At 36.5% G+C, this 21,338-nt stretch overlaps 5 protein-coding genes across 5 annotated transcripts in view; 2 read left to right on the top strand and 3 right to left on the bottom strand.

Annotated features, from left to right (window-relative positions):
• Positions 1-884: 884 nt before the first annotated feature.
• Positions 885-5,056, top strand: AK88_03987 (uncharacterized protein; the record flags this gene model as incomplete). Its single annotated transcript, XM_012481597.1, has 6 exons — positions 885-2,758; positions 2,988-3,240; positions 3,417-3,552; positions 3,695-3,769; positions 3,883-3,941; positions 4,901-5,056. 6 exons carry the CDS (start codon positions 885-887, stop codon positions 5,054-5,056), a joined length of 2,553 nt encoding a protein of 850 aa, XP_012337020.1.
• Positions 5,057-5,581: 525 nt separating this feature from the next.
• AK88_03986 (uncharacterized protein) lies at positions 5,582-5,779 on the bottom strand (the record flags this gene model as incomplete). Its single annotated transcript, XM_012481596.1, has 1 exon — positions 5,582-5,779. The coding sequence occupies one exon, from the start codon at positions 5,777-5,779 to the stop codon at positions 5,582-5,584; it is 198 nt and encodes a 65-aa protein (XP_012337019.1).
• Positions 5,780-10,686: 4,907 nt separating this feature from the next.
• AK88_03985 (uncharacterized protein) lies at positions 10,687-15,012 on the top strand (the record flags this gene model as incomplete). Its single annotated transcript, XM_012481595.1, has 1 exon — positions 10,687-15,012. One exon carries the CDS (start codon positions 10,687-10,689, stop codon positions 15,010-15,012), a length of 4,326 nt encoding a protein of 1,441 aa, XP_012337018.1.
• Positions 15,013-15,824: 812 nt separating this feature from the next.
• On the bottom strand, positions 15,825-18,525 carry AK88_03984 (uncharacterized protein; the record flags this gene model as incomplete). Its single annotated transcript, XM_012481594.1, has 10 exons — positions 15,825-16,061; positions 16,224-16,403; positions 16,524-16,574; positions 16,728-16,915; positions 17,069-17,152; positions 17,251-17,304; positions 17,453-17,525; positions 17,614-17,666; positions 17,779-17,837; positions 17,984-18,525. The coding sequence occupies 10 exons, from the start codon at positions 18,523-18,525 to the stop codon at positions 15,825-15,827; spliced, it is 1,521 nt and encodes a 506-aa protein (XP_012337017.1).
• Positions 18,526-19,108: 583 nt separating this feature from the next.
• The window catches only part of AK88_03983 (uncharacterized protein), a gene marked incomplete at both ends in the record, with an annotated part of 2,755 nt that continues 525 nt past the window's right edge, over positions 19,109-21,338 (bottom strand). Inside the window, 10 exons of the mRNA XM_012481593.1 lie at positions 19,109-19,183; positions 19,317-19,450; positions 19,574-19,669; positions 19,761-19,820; positions 19,936-19,987; positions 20,078-20,147; positions 20,282-20,447; positions 20,568-20,629; positions 20,729-20,918; positions 21,093-21,154. Of these exons, the coding sequence (XP_012337016.1) occupies positions 19,109-19,183; positions 19,317-19,450; positions 19,574-19,669; positions 19,761-19,820; positions 19,936-19,987; positions 20,078-20,147; positions 20,282-20,447; positions 20,568-20,629; positions 20,729-20,918; positions 21,093-21,154 (967 nt within the window). The remainder of the gene's footprint in view (positions 19,184-19,316; positions 19,451-19,573; positions 19,670-19,760; positions 19,821-19,935; positions 19,988-20,077; positions 20,148-20,281; positions 20,448-20,567; positions 20,630-20,728; positions 20,919-21,092; positions 21,155-21,338) is intronic.

Raw genomic sequence — 21,338 nt, 5'->3', positions numbered from 1 at the left:
TTCTGCATAAAATTTGCCATTATCAAATGAACAATAAATATGGGGCACACATCCCCTTACTCACGTTTTAACGATTCGGCGGTTTGTACACTTACTGCTTTTTTTTTTTTTTTTTTTTGCTTGTTATGGAGAACAGGGTGCACCACTACATCTGCCTTTTTTTCATTCGGACTAGAAATAATTCGAGCCAACTCGCTCAGCGGAACAGATCATTCTCCTTAACGGCATACCAAATCCGCTTACCAAATGGATGCGAGGTTGTTGTAAAAAAAAAGGTTGCGGGCGCAGCACATCGTTTAGAGGGAGGCCCACCAGGGAAAAGTATTCATAACCATAATCCTTGTGCGTACACTTTATGTAATTTATTTACTCATTTTGTGGGTGCTCACAATTTTTTCTGTATCGCATAAAACACTGGGTACTATTCTTCTTCTTCACTTTTTTTGTGAGAACAGGGAAGGACAAGCAATGTTGCCACCTTAATGTATTCGTCAACTCATAGTGAGTTGTGTTTAACTCGTCCCGAAGTCACTTGTTTTTGTTGTACTTATTCGTTTCATTGTTTTATTTATTTTTTTTTTTTGGCCATAATTTGAAATTCTTGTATAAAACTTATATGTGTACAAAGTTGCTAAACGAGGGTAGTCACAAATGGTTGGATTTTGCGCAAGGCGTCCAACTAGTGAAACGTTCTTCTCCCGGTGAAGCAGCCTTTGAGGGAGATACTCTTGTGAGGCCATCTGTGAACCCATTTTTAGAACCCCTATCGCCATAGCGCTTAAACTCACAGCAGGACGCGCGCACAATATAACCAAAGCCACCTCAAAAAAGGGCTGCACCGAAAGAGGTCTCTCCAAAAAAGAAAACAGACAAGCTACACAAATATGGAGGTGTACATACAAATTGTAGGGTCTCACAAGCTCGCAGTGCCGCCGAGCTTGCGCTTATTTGTAAACGGAGAATTCACACTGTTTAACTGTGGAGAAAACATGCAAAGGTTTTTGAACGAGCACAAGTTACATGTCGTTAAAACTAGGAATATATTTTTTACGAAAATTAATCCAGAAACAATTGGAGGGTTGGTAGGTCTCCTGCTAACCATAGACAACATAGCAAATAGTGACATATCAATTTATGGACCCAAGCCTATAGAACAGATAGTTAATAATTTCAAGTGTTCCTTTGCGAAATTGAAAAATATAAAATTACAAGTACACGAAATTTGTGAAAGTGTTCCAATTGTTTTAAAGGGAAACGTTGTTATAACCCCAATAGTGATACAAGAAAAAGGAGAAAGTGATATGCCCAACCAGTGCGTAGAAGAAGTGGATCATGTTGAAGGCAGAATAGCTCCCGCATCGACTGACACGTATGGTGGGGAAACGAACCACGCACGTGAAGGGGGCGCAGTAAAACATGGCTCGTCTGGGGGAAGCCGTTTGGATAATTGTAAGAAGAGGAAGCTGCAGGGGGGGATCATTCCGAATGAGGAAAATCGCAAGGGTGGACACGAATACGGCGAAATAGACAAGGAGAATCCCCCAAATGGAGAAGCCCACCGGATGGACCACCCCAGTGAAGGAATCCCTAAGGGAAACCAGCTCGATAGAGAGCTTCTTTACGAACAGGGGCTCTCCAGTAATGCAGAAGAAGAAAGGAATGACAAGGGAACCAAACCAGAGAAGGGACAAGTTAAGAAAAAGTACAGCACCATTTGCTATACAATTGAGTGTCCTCAAACAATTGGAAAATTCCACGTCGAAAAGGCAAAGAGCTTAAATATCCCACCAGGAAAATATTACGGGATACTAAAATCTGGAAAGCCCATTACCTTAAATAATAAAGTAATCAAGCCTGAAGACGTGTGTGATAAAAACATTGACGGAAGGAAGGCCCTAGTTATTGATTTAGAGCATGTTGCTGACGTAAAGAATTTGTCAGAAGAACTTTCCAGTAAGGGAAATTTTTATTTAAAAAATTTGGAATATATTTTTCATTTGTCTGGGGACCAAATTACCAATATGGACAATTATAAAAAATTTTTTTTAAATTTAAAAAATGTGAAAAATGTTAAATGCAATCAATCCAGTAGTTCTTTGAAAGTATGCCCATTTGTTTCCACAGCATCATTGAACAACTTCCTTTCAAAATTATTACCCACCATTTTTTTGAAGTACAAAGCGGACACCCCCCTGTACGATCATTGCCACGCATCACCGGATGATGATAATGGAAGGGAAGGCGGAAAATTGGTGTCAACTGCGAAGGAGGGAGAACCCACATGCCACATGGGGAAAGAAGTTGAAAAAGACGCAGAGAAAGAAATGAAGAAAGACGCGGCGTACCAAATAGAGTGTGAACAAAGTGATTCCTACTGCGCTTACAACCCACTGAGCAAATTTGTTTTACACCCATTTCACAAAGTTAGCATAAGCACAGACGAGATGCTGCGCGAACTATATCCAACTTTTTTTAATTCCGCGAAAATATCAAACGTGTTAAAACATAATAAAGATTTACTGAAACCATTTGAGCATTTTAACAATAGAGCAACTCAGAGTTACTTAAAATTTCCCTCCTTTTATTTTCTCGGTACGGGTTGTTCAATGCCCTCAACGTTTCGAAACGTTTCTGGCATCATATTAAACGTTGAAGAAAATTTCAGAATTGTCTTAGATTTTGGAGAGGGTTCACTCTACCAGCTGTATTGGATGAGCCAGTCGTGGATCCATTTCTCCAACACCCTTAAGTCGATTAAGTAATCCACCTACATGCTGCAGTGTGTTTACATTTGTATGTCTCCACAAATGTGTGCTGTGCGAATTATCTAAGAGTACATTGATTGTATTAAATTGGATGAAGCGCATTTTTTTTTTTTTTTGTCCTTTTTCCGTTTCGTAAAATTTGTTACACCTCCGTCGATAGCACAGAGAAGATGCATAAATGTATACCCCGTTTTACCTTTATCTTTCCCCTCCAAATTGCAGAGTAGTATTCATTTCGCACGCACACGCAGATCACCACATGGGACTTTACTACATGCTGCATGTGCGCAGACTCCTCTTTCCACACCTCGATGACCCGCTGATACTGATCCCATCAACGCTAAAAAGTTGGATGAATTTATTTAGTGAACTTTTTTTTGACAAACCAATTAAAGTGTTGTACAATGAAGAAAATTTGGAAGTAAAGGAAAAAGTCGGCGATGACGACAGCTTCGTAATTCTCCGCCCTTTTAAGGTACGAATGTGTTATAAATCATTTCCATTCATAATGCAGAATTGGATGCGTCTAACTCCGGCGCTTTTGCGTGTTCCACCGCGTGCGTTCCAGGGGCGCACATTTTATGGGCACTTTGGAAAGGAAGGAGCATAATTTGTTCAGCACAATATATTTTCAAAATCCGCCCCTTATAGGTTAATCATGTTAAAGAGTCCTACGGCATAAAAATTGAACGCAATAACATCGGTTCCATAGTTTACTCAGCGGACACAAGACCATGTGATAATGTCAAAATTTTCTCCAAAAACTGTGACATTTTGATACACGAAGGTAAAAAAAAAAAAAAAAAGTTTGAAAATATCAAACCTGTGTACGAAGGAGGAACCTATATGTGTTCTGTACGACATAGTAGAGCAACAATATTAAAACCATTCAATTTATGTACATACCAATGTTTGTTACCAATTCTTAGCCACCTTTGATGACGAATTGCTGGACGAAGCCATTCATAAAAAGCATTCTACAACACATGAGGCTATGCAAATTAGTAAGCACAAAAAACAAAATACACACTGTTGTCATGTCTTATTTATACATGAAAGCCCCAATTAATCATTTTTTTGAATCTTTCACAAATAACTGCATACATTTACATCGCAGGTCTAGAAGTGAAGTGTAAAACGTTAATACTAACACATTTCAGCCAGAGGTACCCAAAGGTAATGCTTTTACATAAAAAAGAGAAATAAGCCGCGCACAGTGCAGATGTGCCAGCGGAAGTTCGTATACACAGACAACTGCCCAACTAAAATAATCCTATTAAATAAAAGGGGTAAACTGCCACTCGTTGCAAAAATTGGAACATACTCACGGAGCAGCTATCACATTTCTGGTACATCTAGCCCAAATCAGAAACGTGATGGGAATAATATACACAGGTTTCCTTTCCTATGCTATGTGCGTAACGCAGTTTTAATTAAAGATACTCCAACAAAAGTGTTAATTCATTAAAGCATAATATGATGGTAGTTATAACGTGATGAAATTTATAATCACAAAAAAAAAAAAAAAAAAAAAAAAAAAAACAAAGTGTAAATATGTCTATACGAAACTTGCGCCTGTATTCCATGCAAAAAGAAAGGAAACAGTGCATACATACGTACATGGACTTCCCCACATGGAAGGGTTGCATGGGGAGGCACTAATTTTCACAAGCCAAACAAACTGGCATAACGAGACAGGTGCCACTGCAACGAAAGATAACCTTTCGTTCCGTCAAATATAACTTGCAAAATTATTGCATAAAATTATAAATGTCGATTATTTACGATGGGGACTTTATGTCGTAAAAGGCACGTAGAAAAGCAAACACAACAAATAAGAACCAGAGCTTTCTCAATTTTAAGAATAGTTCAGCAGGAATGATAAATTTACTGTATACAAACCTCTTATTAATTAACTGCTAACAAAAAATGTGACTGCAACGAATAACTGTGCAAATTCTTTAATGTTGATGAGGGCACAAAAAGAAAAAGAGTCATATGGGGCATTTTTTTTGTTTTTTCACTTAAGCAAAAAAATTAACTGAAAAAGTTAATACGTGAAAAACATATGTACATAAAGACTTACATATGTGTGTATGTGCAAACTCACGTGCGTCCTTTTGTCCCCCTTGTAGGCACCCAAATTAAACAAGTCATCTTGCTCCGAAATTAACGAAATTATGAATAAAACAATTTACAGCTTCGACTATATGTGCATTCCCTTAAGTTTAATAAACGAATTACCTCATTATTTCAGCATTTTATTAAATTTATTGGAGAAAATATTTTAATTATAAAGGGAAGAAGATAAAAGAAAAAAAAAACACACATATGGGGAAGTCTCCCCATATACACAAGAATGTGCTTATACATATGTTGTTGAGAAAATATAGATCGCAAAGGTGTACGAAAAATAAGCTGATTAATAGCTAAAAACATTCAGTTTAGTTGTACTCAATAAAAACGAATGGGCAATGAGAAAAACATAAAAAAACAAAAAAAGGTGGCAAATGATAAGAACACATAAAATGAAATTGAAAAGAGACAAAAAAAAAATTGAGTAACAAAAACGAAGGGGGCGTATTTTGTGTCCACATGCGTGGTCTCTCCCTCCAAATTAAAATGTGTTATATTTGCACGGTGTGCACGTGTATGCATAAATATGTACATACGGCTTGTGCTTCTCATAATGTTGGTAAAGCAAAGGGCAGGAGATGTGTAACTGCCTTATTTTATTTTATTATTTTATTTTTTTTTTTTTTGGTTTACACTTTTTTGAATTAACAACCGTTCAAAGTCTATTTTGTAATGATAAACTACTTTTTAGATTTAATGTCGTTCTCATGTAATTTGTTCATGTCGCAAAACTTATTAAAAGCTCCGCTATTGGCTGAAAACTGATTGTGAACGGTTTTGAAATTTCCCCATTTGGTCAAGTAAAACGGTTTACTAAACTTTTGCGACTTATATTCTTCCTTCACCAACCACTTACTAACATTCCATCTCGGGGACATGTGATATCTCTTTAATCTACATTAATAATTATAACATTAACGAAAAAGAAATATATAATTTTTTTCTCTACATGAACGGAACATAAACTACTTTGCATATAATTATGAAGACAATTTAGCATTGAGGGATAAAGGAATTTATGCACGAAAGATGGTTTGAGAGAGATGGAAGGAAGGTGAAAGTGGACAGACAGATTCAAAGAGATTCTTAATCGAGTCAAAGTAAGCACATATTAAAACAGATGAAAACAAAAACATGCCCACATATATATTCGGTTCTGTTATATGCGCTAAACATATAGTATAGTAGCAAAAGTTTAATATATTAAATTTGTTATTTACTTATAGGTCCATGAAGCGTTCCATCTTAAAGAGTATACTCTGCTTAAATTATACATTTTAACAAATCAGTAATAATGTTTGGTACGTGTGTGGTGGGTAACTGTAGGACTGCTCACTAATGATATATTTTATTTTACGCATAAAAATGGTTTTGGTACTCTTGCTATTTTCTTCTTTTCCTCACAAAACAATATTTGACATACATTCGTATGGACGTAGATATATACACGATGCTGTAAAACTTCCTATTCCTGTAGTACAATTCTGCCTAACTCCTTATGTTCTGTATTCTCCTTGAATAAAAAAATATCGTTTATACTTGCAAATCTTATTTTCTTTCCTTATATTGGAGAAAAATATACAACGGCTGAGGGGGTGAAAGCGACGTCACCTTTATAAGGCTATCATTTTTGATATCTTATATTAAAATAGAACAAGTACAGACAAAAAGGGTATAATAATTTGTATATCTAATCAAATCCAGGATCTGATTTCTTGTTTTGTTACAAATACGTATAATATAATATATACGTTAAAATGGGAAGAATACAGATATATTATAAAAATATATCAATGCAACATCTTTCTTAAAGCGCTCATTTTTTCTTCCCTGTTGGTTATAATGCATTACAGTCTTTTATATTTGTGACATAATGTCAGCTATATTCATATTTAAAATAATTATATAAAAATGGTTTCATTTTCTTGTTAATATATTTTAATTAAAACATTTTTTTTTGTTTTTGTTTTTCTTCTTTATTCTAAATGCAATGTATTTATTTTAGAATATAATAAAATACAGATGTACCGGATAAGGCTTTGGCTATATGGATTATTATGTATTTTGCGAGCGCAAAAAAATAAAAACAACAAACATATATGCATTTACGTGCCTTTTCTTTTCATTTTGGTGGTTTTTTAGTTTGTTGCTATACAAAGTGCGTGACCCATGACAAAGTGCGTATTGTTGAATTTTATTTTTACATATATATGTATAATATGTAATAACATATGATACGAATATATGCTATTTTGAACTATGCAAACGCAAGCCAAAGAATGTTTATCAAATGCCTGTAGTTAATGCTTTTTTTGCTGACGGTAAATAACATTTTGCATCAGCTCATATACTCATACATGAGCATAACTATAAGCATGTTAACGCACTTATTATATATGCGCACCGTGGCCAATTTACGTTATTCCATTTACGTATTTGCTTTATGCATGGTTCGTAAAACGACGCTCTGAACTGAAAACAGTTGAATACATACAAAATAGCATGGAAACGTTCACTTCACAAATTATAAAATGGCAGTTCAAAAACTATTTCATTTTATAATTTCATTGCGTTCGTTCTTCATGTAAAAAAAAAAAAAAAAATCCGAGCAAGCTAGCTCACTGTTAAGAAAAAAAATTTTTTTTTGTTACGCATAGCAAAATTAAAGTTTAATGCGCATTTTTGGTCAGTAACTATTTCGCAAGGTTTTCGCTTAAAGCGCGGCACATGTATAATATACATATATTATGTACATAACACATATACAATGGTAACTGTGCGAAATTTATGTTTCTGCGTCTTGCCGTGCTATCAAACATCCCAAGAATCCAGTCGAATTGAAACAAATGATGTACCCCTGCTGAGCAGTTTACACTTTTAAAAGGTGTTTCATGAGCTATTGAATCTTAGTCACATGTACATCTCGATCGATATGTGCACGGGCCACTATTATTTTTACTCGCCGGGGGAAACAATCTAACCATTTTTGGAGAAACACCCCATTTTTACAATGTATAATAAAAGTTCACGTTAACGTTTTGAAAAAGGAAGTATATGTGTAACTTTCGTTTTGCACTATTTGAGTAATGTACCTTCCCAAATTCCTTGCGAGTACTAAAATGGCACAACACATAATAAACATGTCTATTTGGACAAACCAATTTGACATCGTTTGCGGAAAATGTGAAATGACGTAAATCCTGAGCCAATATGTGGATCACCCCCCTTAGAATTAACATGCACTTGTAACAAGCTAACTTTTCATGCTTTAAAATTTGCCTTTAAAATGCCACTGCCATCTGTTTAATTTAGCCACCAATGGGAGTGTGTATAAATATATAAGAACCATTTCTCTTCCGTTTTTGTTTGTTTACAATTCAACTGCAATCAAGGCGAAACACGGAACGCACATTTCGTTGAAACTTGAAAGGCGCTTAAAAAGAATCGAAAATGGTGCAGAAAAATTACTAAAAAGAGGTGGGGGGTGCCTGTTCCTTTCTTTTTTTTTTTTTTTTTTTTTCCGAGTACAAATTGTCATGGAAATTTAAACATTTTATGAACAAATAGCTACTTTTATGGAAAAAAAAAAAAAAAAAAAAAAAAAAACAGCCAAAAGTCAGGTAAAAATCGGGCAAAATAATTGCCAAAGGAACAGTTAAAAAAAATCAGCTGGGATAAGAAGAGTCATATTTATTCATCACATTTTTCCCATATCAATTCGATTTGTACTTGTACACCGACAGCATGGTTTATGTAGATAATGATAACAGTTCTATAATGGCCACATGTGGCATTTTTGAAAACTGATTTCCTGACTAGTCGGGAAATGCATTTATTCACCGACGTGAACATCATTGTGCGTTAAAGTGAGCAACACACCATTTAATGTAGTCCCCATTTTGTCTTAAATTTGATCAATTTCAAACTGAACACATGGTTCGCAAATTTTTTTCTCAGCCATGGCAAAATTGAAACATGAAAAAATGGACCGTTCCAAACGTCCGATATTGTGTGTCAGTTTTGTGCGGACAAATGTGGGCAATCTTCTTTTTTTTTCCTTTCTGAAATTTGTGTACAATTTATCGCTTTTTTATGATCCATTAAAGTGTGAGAGGAACATGTGCCAATTTTATAGTACACTATAGTTGCTTCACTTTTTGGCGCTGCACTTCAACAGCGGAAATGTAGTTAAATGGCGAACAATTTGTAAATAAAGCTAGCAGTAGTCTGCCTGCGTGAAACCTCCCCTTGCGTTTCCTTCAAATAGTAATATAGCACATCAGGCACTTAACAAACGAACCAAACAAATACATTAATAACAGGGCAATTATAAATGTACGCGCCGCTTTCCAAATTTAAAACGAACTGCTTTAAGCAATAGTTATGTCCATTTGAGCTTTACAAAGGAATAATATGGAAGAGTTAAATTTGAAGCATGATATTAAAACGGGCATAAACGTTTTCGCAGTAGACAAATGCAAGCATGCTACATACTGCTTAAACACGTAAACAGACATGTTTATCTTTTATGGGAAATGAAGCGAATTTAATTATTTTCTCCGTATAACGCGCAAAGTTCGGTTTTTGAATTAGGAACAATCATCTATTTGCGCGCTTTCGCTCTTTCACGCTTTGCACTTGACATTTTTGAGTGTCTTTCTCCTCGGTTTGAATGCTATAACATAGTCTCAGTGCATGGATGCTGAGCGCATGGGCTTGCCATATCACGCACGTACACTTGAATACACGCACAATTATGCACTTATACGTGCTTGCACAATACTACAAAGTAACACTCAAAATGGAGTTAGCACAAATGGCTCTGGAGTATGTGATTGATCCTCTCCTTGCTGCTTCCACACGAGCAAGCATCTTGTGAATCATTTAAAATGTAACATGCGTGTTATGACTTAGAGACTTTATTATAATAGTTTCGTTGAATCTCCACCTTAGAGAAGTGGGAATAAGTTATTGCGGAGATATAATTGTGTAATAGTATAGGTGCGCAATTATTCATTTTTTTTTAGTTATCTTCCCGTCTTAGGGTAATGTATTATACATAGGAGTTAATCTTCCTAAATCTTGCTCTTTGTGTTGACACACTGAAACTACTGCCAGGTATAATACCCGTTTCGCTTTAAAAAGAATTATGTCTATATTGAAATACAAGTGTGTCAATTGTTCGCTCCCTTTTAAAATGATCACATTATGAGAAGTACAATCTTTTCTGTTCTAGAGCTTTACGCTAAAATTATTTTATTTTTATTGCATACAATTGCTTGTCCTGATTTGCACGTAGTAATATGTTCCTCTGACCCTCTACTATGATTCTATAAGTAACTGCAACACAGCGTAGTAAAAAGAATGGAGTCATTTTTTAGATTCAACAAAAAAGGGCAACTGGACCAAAACATCATAGAGGAAGAATAAGCCGCTCAAATTGGAAGCACACAAGTGTATATGCATATATGTACGAAGTGCCAATAACCATTCATGCACATTGTCGCTGTCGGAAATATCTCACGGGTTCGAGTATATACAATTACTTGCGTGTGTGTGTGTGTGCGCTCGATCAAGGTTATTATTAAAGTGAGTAGGCAAGAGCACTCTTACGCTGGCCCCTCGACATCTTGAACAGAAGTGACACCCAGGTGAACACAAACAGTGCCCGTTATGCAAACGCACTCATGTGTATAATTGCATATATATGCATGGGTGACACCCTGTCTTAAGTAGCAGTAGCGTTTCTATACCCCTAAGATGTACACTCCCAAAATAAGAAAACATGAAAAGCGGGTTGCTGTCTATAAATGATGTGCTCTTCCTACTAGTAAACATTTTCAAATACTTCCTGATTGCTTTGAACGGACTGTATCTGTATAAGCTACCATGCAACGCTAAGGAGAACATGGACTTTGTGAGTGCCATAGTATGTATCCTAATAGGTGTTACGATAAAAATTACTGTTATAGCTATATACAGCACATACTTTATGGACATTTATATGCTGAGAAAATGCAGGAGGAGCAATTTTCTAAAATTGTGTACCTTTAGTAATGTCAGAAGGAGCGGAAACACATCGGTGCTAGAATCTGACGACTTTGAATATAAAAAGCTAATTAAGAAATTTTTTTTTAAGAAAGTATACTATTCGTTAAGGAAAAAACATAAGCACATGGAATTGTACATGCTAAAAATTTATAACAGTACATTTAATTACTACTTCTGTAACGTGAGGGATGTTTTTTACGCATTAATATGGTACATCAGTTTATACTACTGGAGAAGAGATACGTACGACACGATGTGGAATTTTGACAACATACCGATATACATTCATAACATTTTGATTGTCCTCTTGTCCTCGTCCTACATCGATTTAATTATGGTCATTCTGAGTTACAGCAAATCTAAGTATTATGTAATGAAGTCGAAATTTCTAATAGACGCGTTTTTCAGCGCACCAAGTGTATTTTTCTTTTCCAAGTATCTTTTTGTTCTTGATAATAAGATAGACATATATTTTATAATGGGTTTTTTACGAAATATTAAGATATTTCTGAATGTGTCCTACGTGAGAGTAGAGCAGAACTCCATCTTAACCAATACAGAAATTAAAATCGTTCGAATTGTGCTGGGAGTTCTTCTTCTGTGTAACGCGTTCGCCTCAACCGTTTACACCATTCAGGCGATTCACCCTTACAATTTGGAAAACGGAAATTTCTCCTATTTTCTGAATAGCTATTTGGATTATTTTTACTTCTCCATAATATCCATCTCGACTGTTGGGTATGGAGACATATTTCCCATTAACAAATTAAGCAAAGTAGTGTGTATCATTTTTATATTCTGGACCTTCATTTGGGTTCCAATACAATTCAATGATTTGATTATTTCCATTTTCTCTAAAAAGACAACCTATGGTAAGCTTAGCATGAACAGTCAGAAGTTTATTCTGCTAATTGGAGAAGTAGAGCCGCAAAAGTTAAATGTTTTCCTTTTCGAGTCTATTGCGTATGGAAATAAGTTAAAATTTCACATCCTTACCACTTACCCCATAAATTGTTACAAAGAACAAATAAAGATAGCGGATCACTTTTGCATATCTCTTTACATTAAAAGCTTCGATTTGAATGAAAAACAAAATACAAATTTGCTCTACAGCATCAATGCCCAGAATGCATACTACTTATTTTTATTTTCTGATAAATTCAATAATGGGCATTACAACATAGACACAAAATCCTTTACAAGATTATTAATTTTGAAGAAATTTTTACATGGGAAAAAAAACGCTCTCATAGAATTACGAAATAAAAGTGTTTCTAATGTTGTCAAGTCTATTGGCTGTGAAAATTTTATCATTGACATTTTGAAGCATTCCTTAATTGTTAAGAATGTCAAGCACCCTGGGGTTATTACCCTAATTTTAAGCTTGTTCACTGCATACAAATATGAGCCAGAGTGCGACGCGCTTGACGATATGCGTGATTCCTTCTCCTCTCTGAAATATATTGGTGAATATATCAGGGGATCCCGAACAAAAATTTTCTCCTTTTTCGTTCACAAAAATATGGTTGGACTCAAATTCGATAAATTATTTTACAAATTGTATGAATCCCTTGGCATTATTCTAATCGGCATCGAAACGGACAACGGGATGGTACCCAACGTTAGGCGCAATTGCGCCTCGCATAAAGTGGCAAACTTCGTTAAGGGGAAAAAGGCACGGAGGCAAAGATTTAAAGTTGTCTTCCTTAACCTGTTAAGGAGGTATACTCATTCGTGTAACCCCGCCTATACAGAGCGACCGTTACACAAACAAACAGTCATTTGGAATGGCATCCAAAGTGGTCACACCAGGAGGCGAAGAATAAAGACAGACTCAACGGAATCGTCTAATTTGTTAAAAATGAACCTGGGTTATGACTCAAGTAGGGGAAAAGATCATTCTAGCAGCTTCATCGGAGAATGTGGGAACTACCACATGAGGGGGAACAAAGCACAGGAAACTGTGCCCCATAGAAGAAAAAACAAACATGATATTATCTCAAGCGAAGGAAATATTTGCATAAACATTAGTAGAAGCAACAGTACAAGTAACAAACTACGGGAGAGATGCACCACCAAGAGGGAGCCACACATGGAAGAGTTAAAAAAGTGGGACAACAACATAATCCACGCAAAGACGAATAACAAATGGGGATACGATACGAACATAAGTAAAAACACGAAACAGTTAAAATGCTACCTGAATTTGTTGGGCACAAATTACTCCATTAGGGAAAATGACAAATGTGTAGTTATTGCGAATTCTAAAAAGGTTATTAAATACCTGTCCATGGCAAAAAGCCTGTTTTGGCTATTCGAAATAGAAAGTAAAAAAGAGAAGAACATTTCATACGATTTGAAGTCAGTCATAAAAACTAAGAAAACTTTTAACAAATATTTGTCGTCGAATTTAAGGAAGAATATGCTAACCATGTCCCATGGGAATAACAGAAACCTGGTCCACAAAGGTCAAAATCTGATAGCCATAAACTACCACGACTTGTTTTTTAGTAGCTACAAAATTTCGAGAGTTTTTTCGAAAAGGAGTTATCCATTTGGGAAAAAGATCAAGACGGTTAAATATGCAGGGGGGCACTATACGCGCGATTTGGTAAGTGGGGGAAATTGTCCTAACATCATTTTCAGTGCTGAAGGTTGCCAGGGGAGTGGTGATAAAAATGTGGATTCTCAAAATGGGAATTATCAAGATGAGGAGAATTGCGATAGATGCTCTCATGTTCCCCCTTGTGATACTAATAATTGGGACTTTAAAGGATGTAATTTTATCAGTTGCATTCCAGACAGATGCAATGTTGAAACTCGCGTCGGCAGACACGCCGAGGGGGATACCATCGTGGCATCTTCACGTTACTTGGAGAGCACCCCCGGAAGATTCCACATGGGTAATCCCACAAGCAGTGTTAATTTGTCTTACCCAGAAACTCGTACCTTTGAAAACGCGCTAGACAACTCTGTGTCGCAGAACAGCTATGTAGAGCCCCAGCTCGTGCATTCACATCACAAAGGGGCTAGGAAAAAGTACGGGTATTATTGTATCCACAAAAAAAAATTAAAAAAAAAAAATTATTTAATTAATTATGTGAATTTTTTAAAAAGACAAGAAAAAGGAAATTATAGAGCTGCAAAAAATGGTCTCAATAATGTCCACAAGGATAGCCTGAGTGATGGCTTTAATGCTGCCTTGAAAAGCCCGATAGCATATTCGTACGAAGAAGCCTGCGAAAAGTATTTCCCTCGAGGGAGGAGGAACAAATTATTGCTAATAATAAATTGTACGTCAAATACGATTGAGCTAATCAAAATGGTGAACCCTAAGTGTACATATAATGTAGTTATACTTACGGACGAGGTGCCAGCTATCAATATGTACGACTTTTGTAAGTACAATGTGGTGTTTATAAAATGCAAGTCTTTGGACGACTACAACATATTAAACGCTGGCCTTATGCAGGCCTATTACGTGATAATCCTTCCAACAGATGCAAACAATGCTGATGAAATAAACGAGATAGACATGAACAATATAATATTAACAAGGAAAATGATCCATTTAATGCGGAAAAGGAAAACGTCTTTTTACATAAATAACATAATGACTGAGTTGATTAACCCCGCTAATGTTATTTTTTTGGAAGAAAATAAAATGATAAAATTAAAGGACAAGAAATCTTCCTACAGTGATTTTTTCCCTTATGTAAATTGTTCCCGCTTTTATTCAAGCAATCTAATATGCGAAACGATGCTATACAATTTTATGGCGCACCATAAAAGCTTCACCAAATTTTCCGTGTGTAATGACACATTGGAAAGCCTCATAAAATACATCAGCGTAATTTATATATACGACTTGAACAAGTACTTTGATTTTTCTTTTAAAAAAATTAGGACCTTCCGCGATCTGTTTTATTTCTTATCCAAGAGGAATATCACTGCTATTGGTTTGTACAGGCGCGGCGACAAAAACGTCCCCTTCTACGTTTACACTAAACCGAGCGAAAATTGCGAACTTAAGCTGGACGACATGGTTTACGTTTTGTAGGGGCTACCGCAGTGTTCATTGCTGCGGTTGTCGCTGCTTATTTGGTTTTATTTTACTGTTTTTTTTTATGTTACATATTTTATTTTACTCCACTTTATTTCACTCGATTTTACTTTATTTCATTACATCCTTCTTGTCCATCGCTGGGCAGTGTTTCACCCCCTCGGCGCACCGTCATGGGCGTTAAACGCTCCCCCAATTTATTTGTCTGTCAAGCAGTTCGTGCAAAACCCTTTACCACCTTCTTTTGTTTCCTCCGTTGTAAAAATGCTCAGAGTGCTGTGTGTGTGCATATGCCTACAAATGCACATACTTTTGTGCAAACCTGTTTCACTCATCACTTCCTACACTTATAAATTAGCTAGCCCCCAAATGGGATGAACAATAATTCTTAGCTGTCCTTTCTCCAACGCGTAGAGATACCCATTCCACGTTTTTAAGCCACCGTATCTGCTACGTGACGGAAAAGAAAATATAGCAATGTTTTGCTGAATATCTACATTTGCATTCGGAAGAATGGGGAAACCTCCCTTTGGGGAGAATAGACTCATTCATACGTCATACAGTCATTTTATTATTTTCTTTTTTTCCCTTATAAAGAATTAAAAAATTTTTAAATAGTGTATACAAGCTGTTTTTCCTCACAACAACATTTGAAACAAAAGTGGAATTAAAAATGTATATAAAAAAAAAAAAAAAATTCAAAATAAATTCAAAAATGATACGACAAAAGAAACTTCCCTTTTTTAATAACGCATATTGCGCAAATGAATGGAAACTGCTTAGGCTATTCCTGGACAGTCTGCCCACCGTCAAAGCACACATACTGACCCTTTCGAATCGCACATCGTATTTTTGCAGAGCATTTTCCTGTAAAATTCCAAATTCTTCTGTGAAATAATATCTCGGACGAATGCCAAGTACTGATAAAAGTCGTCTATCACTTCCTTGAAATCGTCATCTTCGTATTTTTCTCCCTTGTCCTCCACACCAATGGTGTTGAAGTTAAAGTTATTCACAATTATACTGTAGTCTTCTGCTAAATTTTGCTACATTATGATTAGAAAGAGAAGAGATGAAATGGGGGGAAAAAAAAATAATGTCTTTTAATCCCTCAAAGTGAGAGGAATTATCTCACACCCCTAGTGTTTGTTGTCGAAGGTGCACCATGTACATGTCTTCCCCTAAACACATTTGGCATTCTTCCCTACCGCGCATCTAATCCGATACTTATTGAAGCTGCGGTGTATTATGTGCAAAATGTTGTAGTATTTTTTTTGCTCATTTTTACACATCCTCAACCTTAAGGAGATGTAAATATCATATAAATTCTTTTCATCGGGCGTGAAATAAATTATGTCTTCCTGTCCTTGGTTCTCTAGCATGGGAGCCTGAGTTAATCGCAAGCATAAATTTTTATTTCTTAAAAAAGGTGTAGCGTCCATGGGTATATTTACTGCTGCACACAAGTGAGCATTCCTTGCTTAATATGTGTATGTTCGGCGGCTGACCTTTTTGGGATACTTTTTGGAGTAGCTCAAAAACCCGAGAACTTCCCTTCTCTGCAAAAAGTAGGACCCATATGTTGTGTTCGTTTTGCGCAGTTACTTTACTTTTTGCTTTCCCCAGTTTTTATTTTGCTCTATTTTCGCCACTTCCCTGAGGCAACTGGGTGAACGTAGGAAACCTCAATTCACAAATGCTCAGTGCATTACCTCAAGAAACGGAATGGTGAAATTCACGGCGCTTTCTATTTGAAAGGAAAACAGGATAACACGGGAATATTTTAACTTTGCGCATGCTAAGGCGTCCTTCAAAAAGACATGGCGCTTTCTTTTGATTAGTTTATTCTTGATATTCGGGTAACTAATGGTGTAGACATTGAACTGCAGGTCCTCCGCGACTACGATGTTTTGGGGTGTGCATTGGGGGCAAGTATAGCCCAGGGTGTATGAAGCGCCACGTCATGGGGGGTCTACCCAACGTGATGGGATTTTGTGCACCACCATGCTCAAGTTCACATATTTTGCACAAGAGACTCATTCGCACGTCGTACTTTTGGCTAGCCTCGAGCTCATCCAGTCGTCGGTGCTCATCGGTCCAAAAAACACAACGTTGTATTTGCTGTCATTCACCAGCTCTAAGGTAAAAAAAAGTAGTGCGAAAGATGTTTTGGGTTATTTTATTTTTTTCCTTGCTTTAAGTTATGATATCTCGTTTTTCTTTCTAGTTTGTTACTTTTTTTAATTGATATTCCGTCATATTTGCACTGTAGCACGCTTCTGTTGTTCACTTTGCAAAAAATGAAGAAGAATTAGCGAGATGGAGGGGTGTGATTAAAATCGCGTGGGTGCAAGTTTTACAACATTGTAAGCGATAAGAGTATACACACAATTGTATAGGAATATTGTGTAATATATTTTTTTTCTTCCATTTGTACTGTTAATAACTGCCATTATTAGCACAATCATCAATCCGAAGAAGGCACACTGGATGGAGCTGATAATTCGTAACTGAGGAGTGGCAAATGGGGAAATGTGATAAGGGGAGTTAACAACAGGATTGGCACATGTGCTCACAGTTTCTCACGTTAACCCCTACCGATGCGATATTTTTATTATTTCTGTCTTTGCAGAAGGATCCAAAAATTGAAGCTAAAAACGAAATAAAAAAAAAAATGCAAGCACAACTTTGGTGACTCAAGAAGACAGCAAATACACACTTCACAAAACATTAAAAAAAATGTGTGAACCAATTTATGATTACCTATGACCCATCCTAAATATGGCAGAAGGCAGAACCCAGAGTAGTAAAAAATTCTGATACTAAGGTGGAAAAAGAAAGGGGTAGAACATAATTCCGGGTTTAACATATCTAGGGACATACCTACTAACGTATGTGCACACGTGTCTGTGTATCCACCCTTGCTAATGCTGCACAAACGCAACTTTTTTTTTTCGATTGGCATTACATTTTTTCATCTCTGATAATTGTGGAGCCAAAGGGGTTTTTAAATAACCAAGAAAAACTGAGGCGATCAAAATTATCTAGCAAATTTTGTACCTCCGTATCGTATTTATTGCACAATTCGTCGATGCCTTTAAATTTCACTTGCTCATTTTTGTGAGTCTTCGATCTGTACATACTTGGGGAGGGTTCGTAATTTAATTGTTCCATTGTAGTTGATCGTCCGATTATTTCTTCCTTGTCTGCATTTTCCTCATGTGTGGAATTTTCTCCCCCTTTCATTTCATCATAGCTTCGAACGCTACTTTTTTTTTCTCTAAGATGAGCGCTGCCCTTGGGGGAGGAGACATACGACATCTTGTCTAATATTCGTGATTCTTTAACCTGCGTGTACTTCACCTCCTCCCCTGTCCCCTTTATATCCTCTACAATTTTCATAGCCGAATCCTTTTTGGTGAATGAACACTGTCCTTCCATTAACTCCTGCTCCTTGCCCAATTCGACCTGTTCATTTTCCTCCACCTTTGATTTTCTTTTCCGAATCATGTTGGCTGTTTACCTGTGTTACAATGTGTATATGTGCATGCAAGAACACCGTTAGATGCGTACCGGGGAACTCCCCCTCCTGTGAAATGGCCCTTAGAGCAACCTCGGCAAAGGAACACACATAGGAATGCTATTTTTCGGGGATGTGTCAAATGAGCAGCGGCGTTTTTGCTGATTAATATTTGCAACATTAAGGATTTTTATTTTAAAAATTGTGTAGCGTGTATGTCTAGTAGTTATAAATTAATGCTAGGCAAAAAGACGAATTGAAAACGGAGGCAGGGACGAAATAATTTCTTGTGACGATGCGAACAGTGGACTGCATAGAGGGGTGAACATATATTCGCTCGGTATAACACATATTAGGGGAAAAAAAAAAAAAAAAAAACCTGCATAATGTGCATAAATCACACCGATTTAGCTAAGCCTGAAAGGGAAAGCCGAAGAGCATAAAAAGGACATTAACTCTCATTTTGTGCAATACGGATATGCGTATGCGCATGCATAAGAGGATATGTGCACATAAGCACTTTCACAAATTGGCTCTGTAAAGAACCCAAGTTTGAAAAATTTACAGGTTCTCTTAAGTATTACCAATTTTCATTTTGTCCTTTTCAAATATTGCATAATACTTTTGCAAAAATATTTGTCCAAGAATCTACACAAGGGGGGGGAGGAAAAAAGAAGAAGAAGCATTTATTCACATTGATGCATCTTCCCCGCTGTATTATCTCTGCTACTTCCACACACGTATGCAGTACACCTTTATGTGTTTTGTCTACTGTTCATACATATAAATATCTATTAGCCGAAGAAATATTAATTGGCATGAAGGCGAAGTTGCAGGGGGACTTCAAAACAGGGTCGACTCTGAACGATTCAACTATGTAATCCTGCGGCGTTAATTCGTATTCCTTTTGTTCGCCTGTCAAATGGGGTGGGGTAAAAAAAACACAAGCACATGTGTGGAAATATACAAGTATATATAACTGCGCCTATGGTACTCCTTCTAATGCGTCTTTTGTTTCTGACCAAAATGTTCTTTTACCATTTTCATCACTTAAAAGGAAAGAAAATCTTTTTAGTAGTGCCCTGTTGTGGCAGTTCCTCCTAGGGTTTAGCAATCTAGTTAATAAAATTAAGTCTGTAAAGTGTTAATTTAAGTTTTTATATAAAGCTCCCTATGATGATACATTTGAGAAAATTGAATAACACAAATGAGATCATCATTTTACCGTCTTTGGGCCCAGCGATGCTCGACGTGCCTGTATCAATGACTGCTTCGCAGTAGCCACCTAACATTAGAGAAAAGGATATTGTAACCCCTGAATTGTCCTGAAAAAGTAAAGCAAACGTTAAAAAGTCACACCTCAGGTTGCCAACTTATATTCATGCCCTTATTATACAGACCTATATTTTTGGAACACACGTCTAGGAATACTCCATTTATTTTCAGTCCTATCTGTATATTTACAACAAAAGGTTGGAGGTAAGTTTTTATCGTTTTGCATTGCTTTAATTTTTACGCTTATAAAGAATGTGCTGAGCTTACCATTTTGACTGCCCAGTATTTTCTGGACGAAACGTCAAACCAGTCGATGTTTTCGTTGGGTTGGATAAATCTTAACGGGGATGATCACAGAGCGTGACAACAGTGTGCATTAAAATGTGCGTCTGCATGTGCATCGAAATATGCTTCTATATGCGCACTTAAACGTGTGATCGCTCGAATTTCTTTCATTTTTTCCTTGCTCACTTTTTATGGTATCCCCCGAAGGTTATCGCGCCATCGTCGTCCACATTTTTGGGGTAGTAAATCGAGAACACGTTTTTTTTTGACCGGCCCCTTGGTATGTTGTCATAGATCAACGTTTTTCTCCTTTTATCATCGGAAATGCCTAGGCCGAATAGGCCATCGAATTCTGGGCGCGAAAAAAAAAAGGACAGCCATTTAGAGGAGCTTCGCCGTACGTACTACGCGAGTTAGAAACTAATAATATATACAACGCGGTATTTCTTTTCTTTTTCTATCTTGTCATTACTCATATCCGAAAAAGGGTCATCGGATATATAACTGGCTACTCCAAACTCCTGGTTTTTTACCCTAACAAATTAACGCAACATAGGGATATACAGCATGGGGTCCACTGTTATTTTATTTCTCCCCTTTGACGAGTGTGTGTACATCATTCACGTTTCTTACGTAATGTCTCCCAAGTGAATATCATCAGAAACGTAAGCGATTTGTATTTTGCCTGTACCAAAGAAAACTTCCACGGGGTTCTTTTTGTAGACTGATTTGTAATTTTTGGAAATTCTGTGGTCGTATTTTCTTTTGCTATGGCAGGCCTGCGTTTGGCAGTTTTTCGATGGGATCCACAAGTTTGTACTTCCTTGACAGCACAAAGAACAGAGAGAAAAAAAAATGTGTATATGTGTACCTGCTTATGCTCCTTTACAGATGGTTGCCTAGACACACGTCATGCGTTTTATCGATATATACGAATGTACATGTGGTACAAATGTGCTGCTTCTCTTTTAGTGCTCTTCATTTTTTTCTTCCTAACCAGTATCAAATAGGACCTTGAACGCCTGGGGGGGACTTCCAATGCATATTTCTCCAATGAATCTTTTGTACATCAACAAAGGGGAAGAAATAAAAAAAAAAAAAAAAAAAAAAAAGAGAAAAAGAATCTATCCATACGAAAAAAACAATGCATACCCCCAAAGTGCGTAAAATGTATAGCTCTTCCTAATGGAGAAGTTAAAGCAAAATGCGTTAATTTCGTTTTACCCCTCCATGAACCTTCTTG

Source organism: Plasmodium fragile (assembly GCF_000956335.1).
Source record: "Plasmodium fragile strain nilgiri unplaced genomic scaffold supercont1.51, whole genome shotgun sequence".
NCBI classification, from domain to species: Eukaryota; Apicomplexa; class Aconoidasida; order Haemosporida; family Plasmodiidae; genus Plasmodium; species Plasmodium fragile.
The sequence above is the reverse complement of the archived record's forward strand: the minus strand, read 5'-3'. Positions and strand labels throughout refer to the sequence as shown.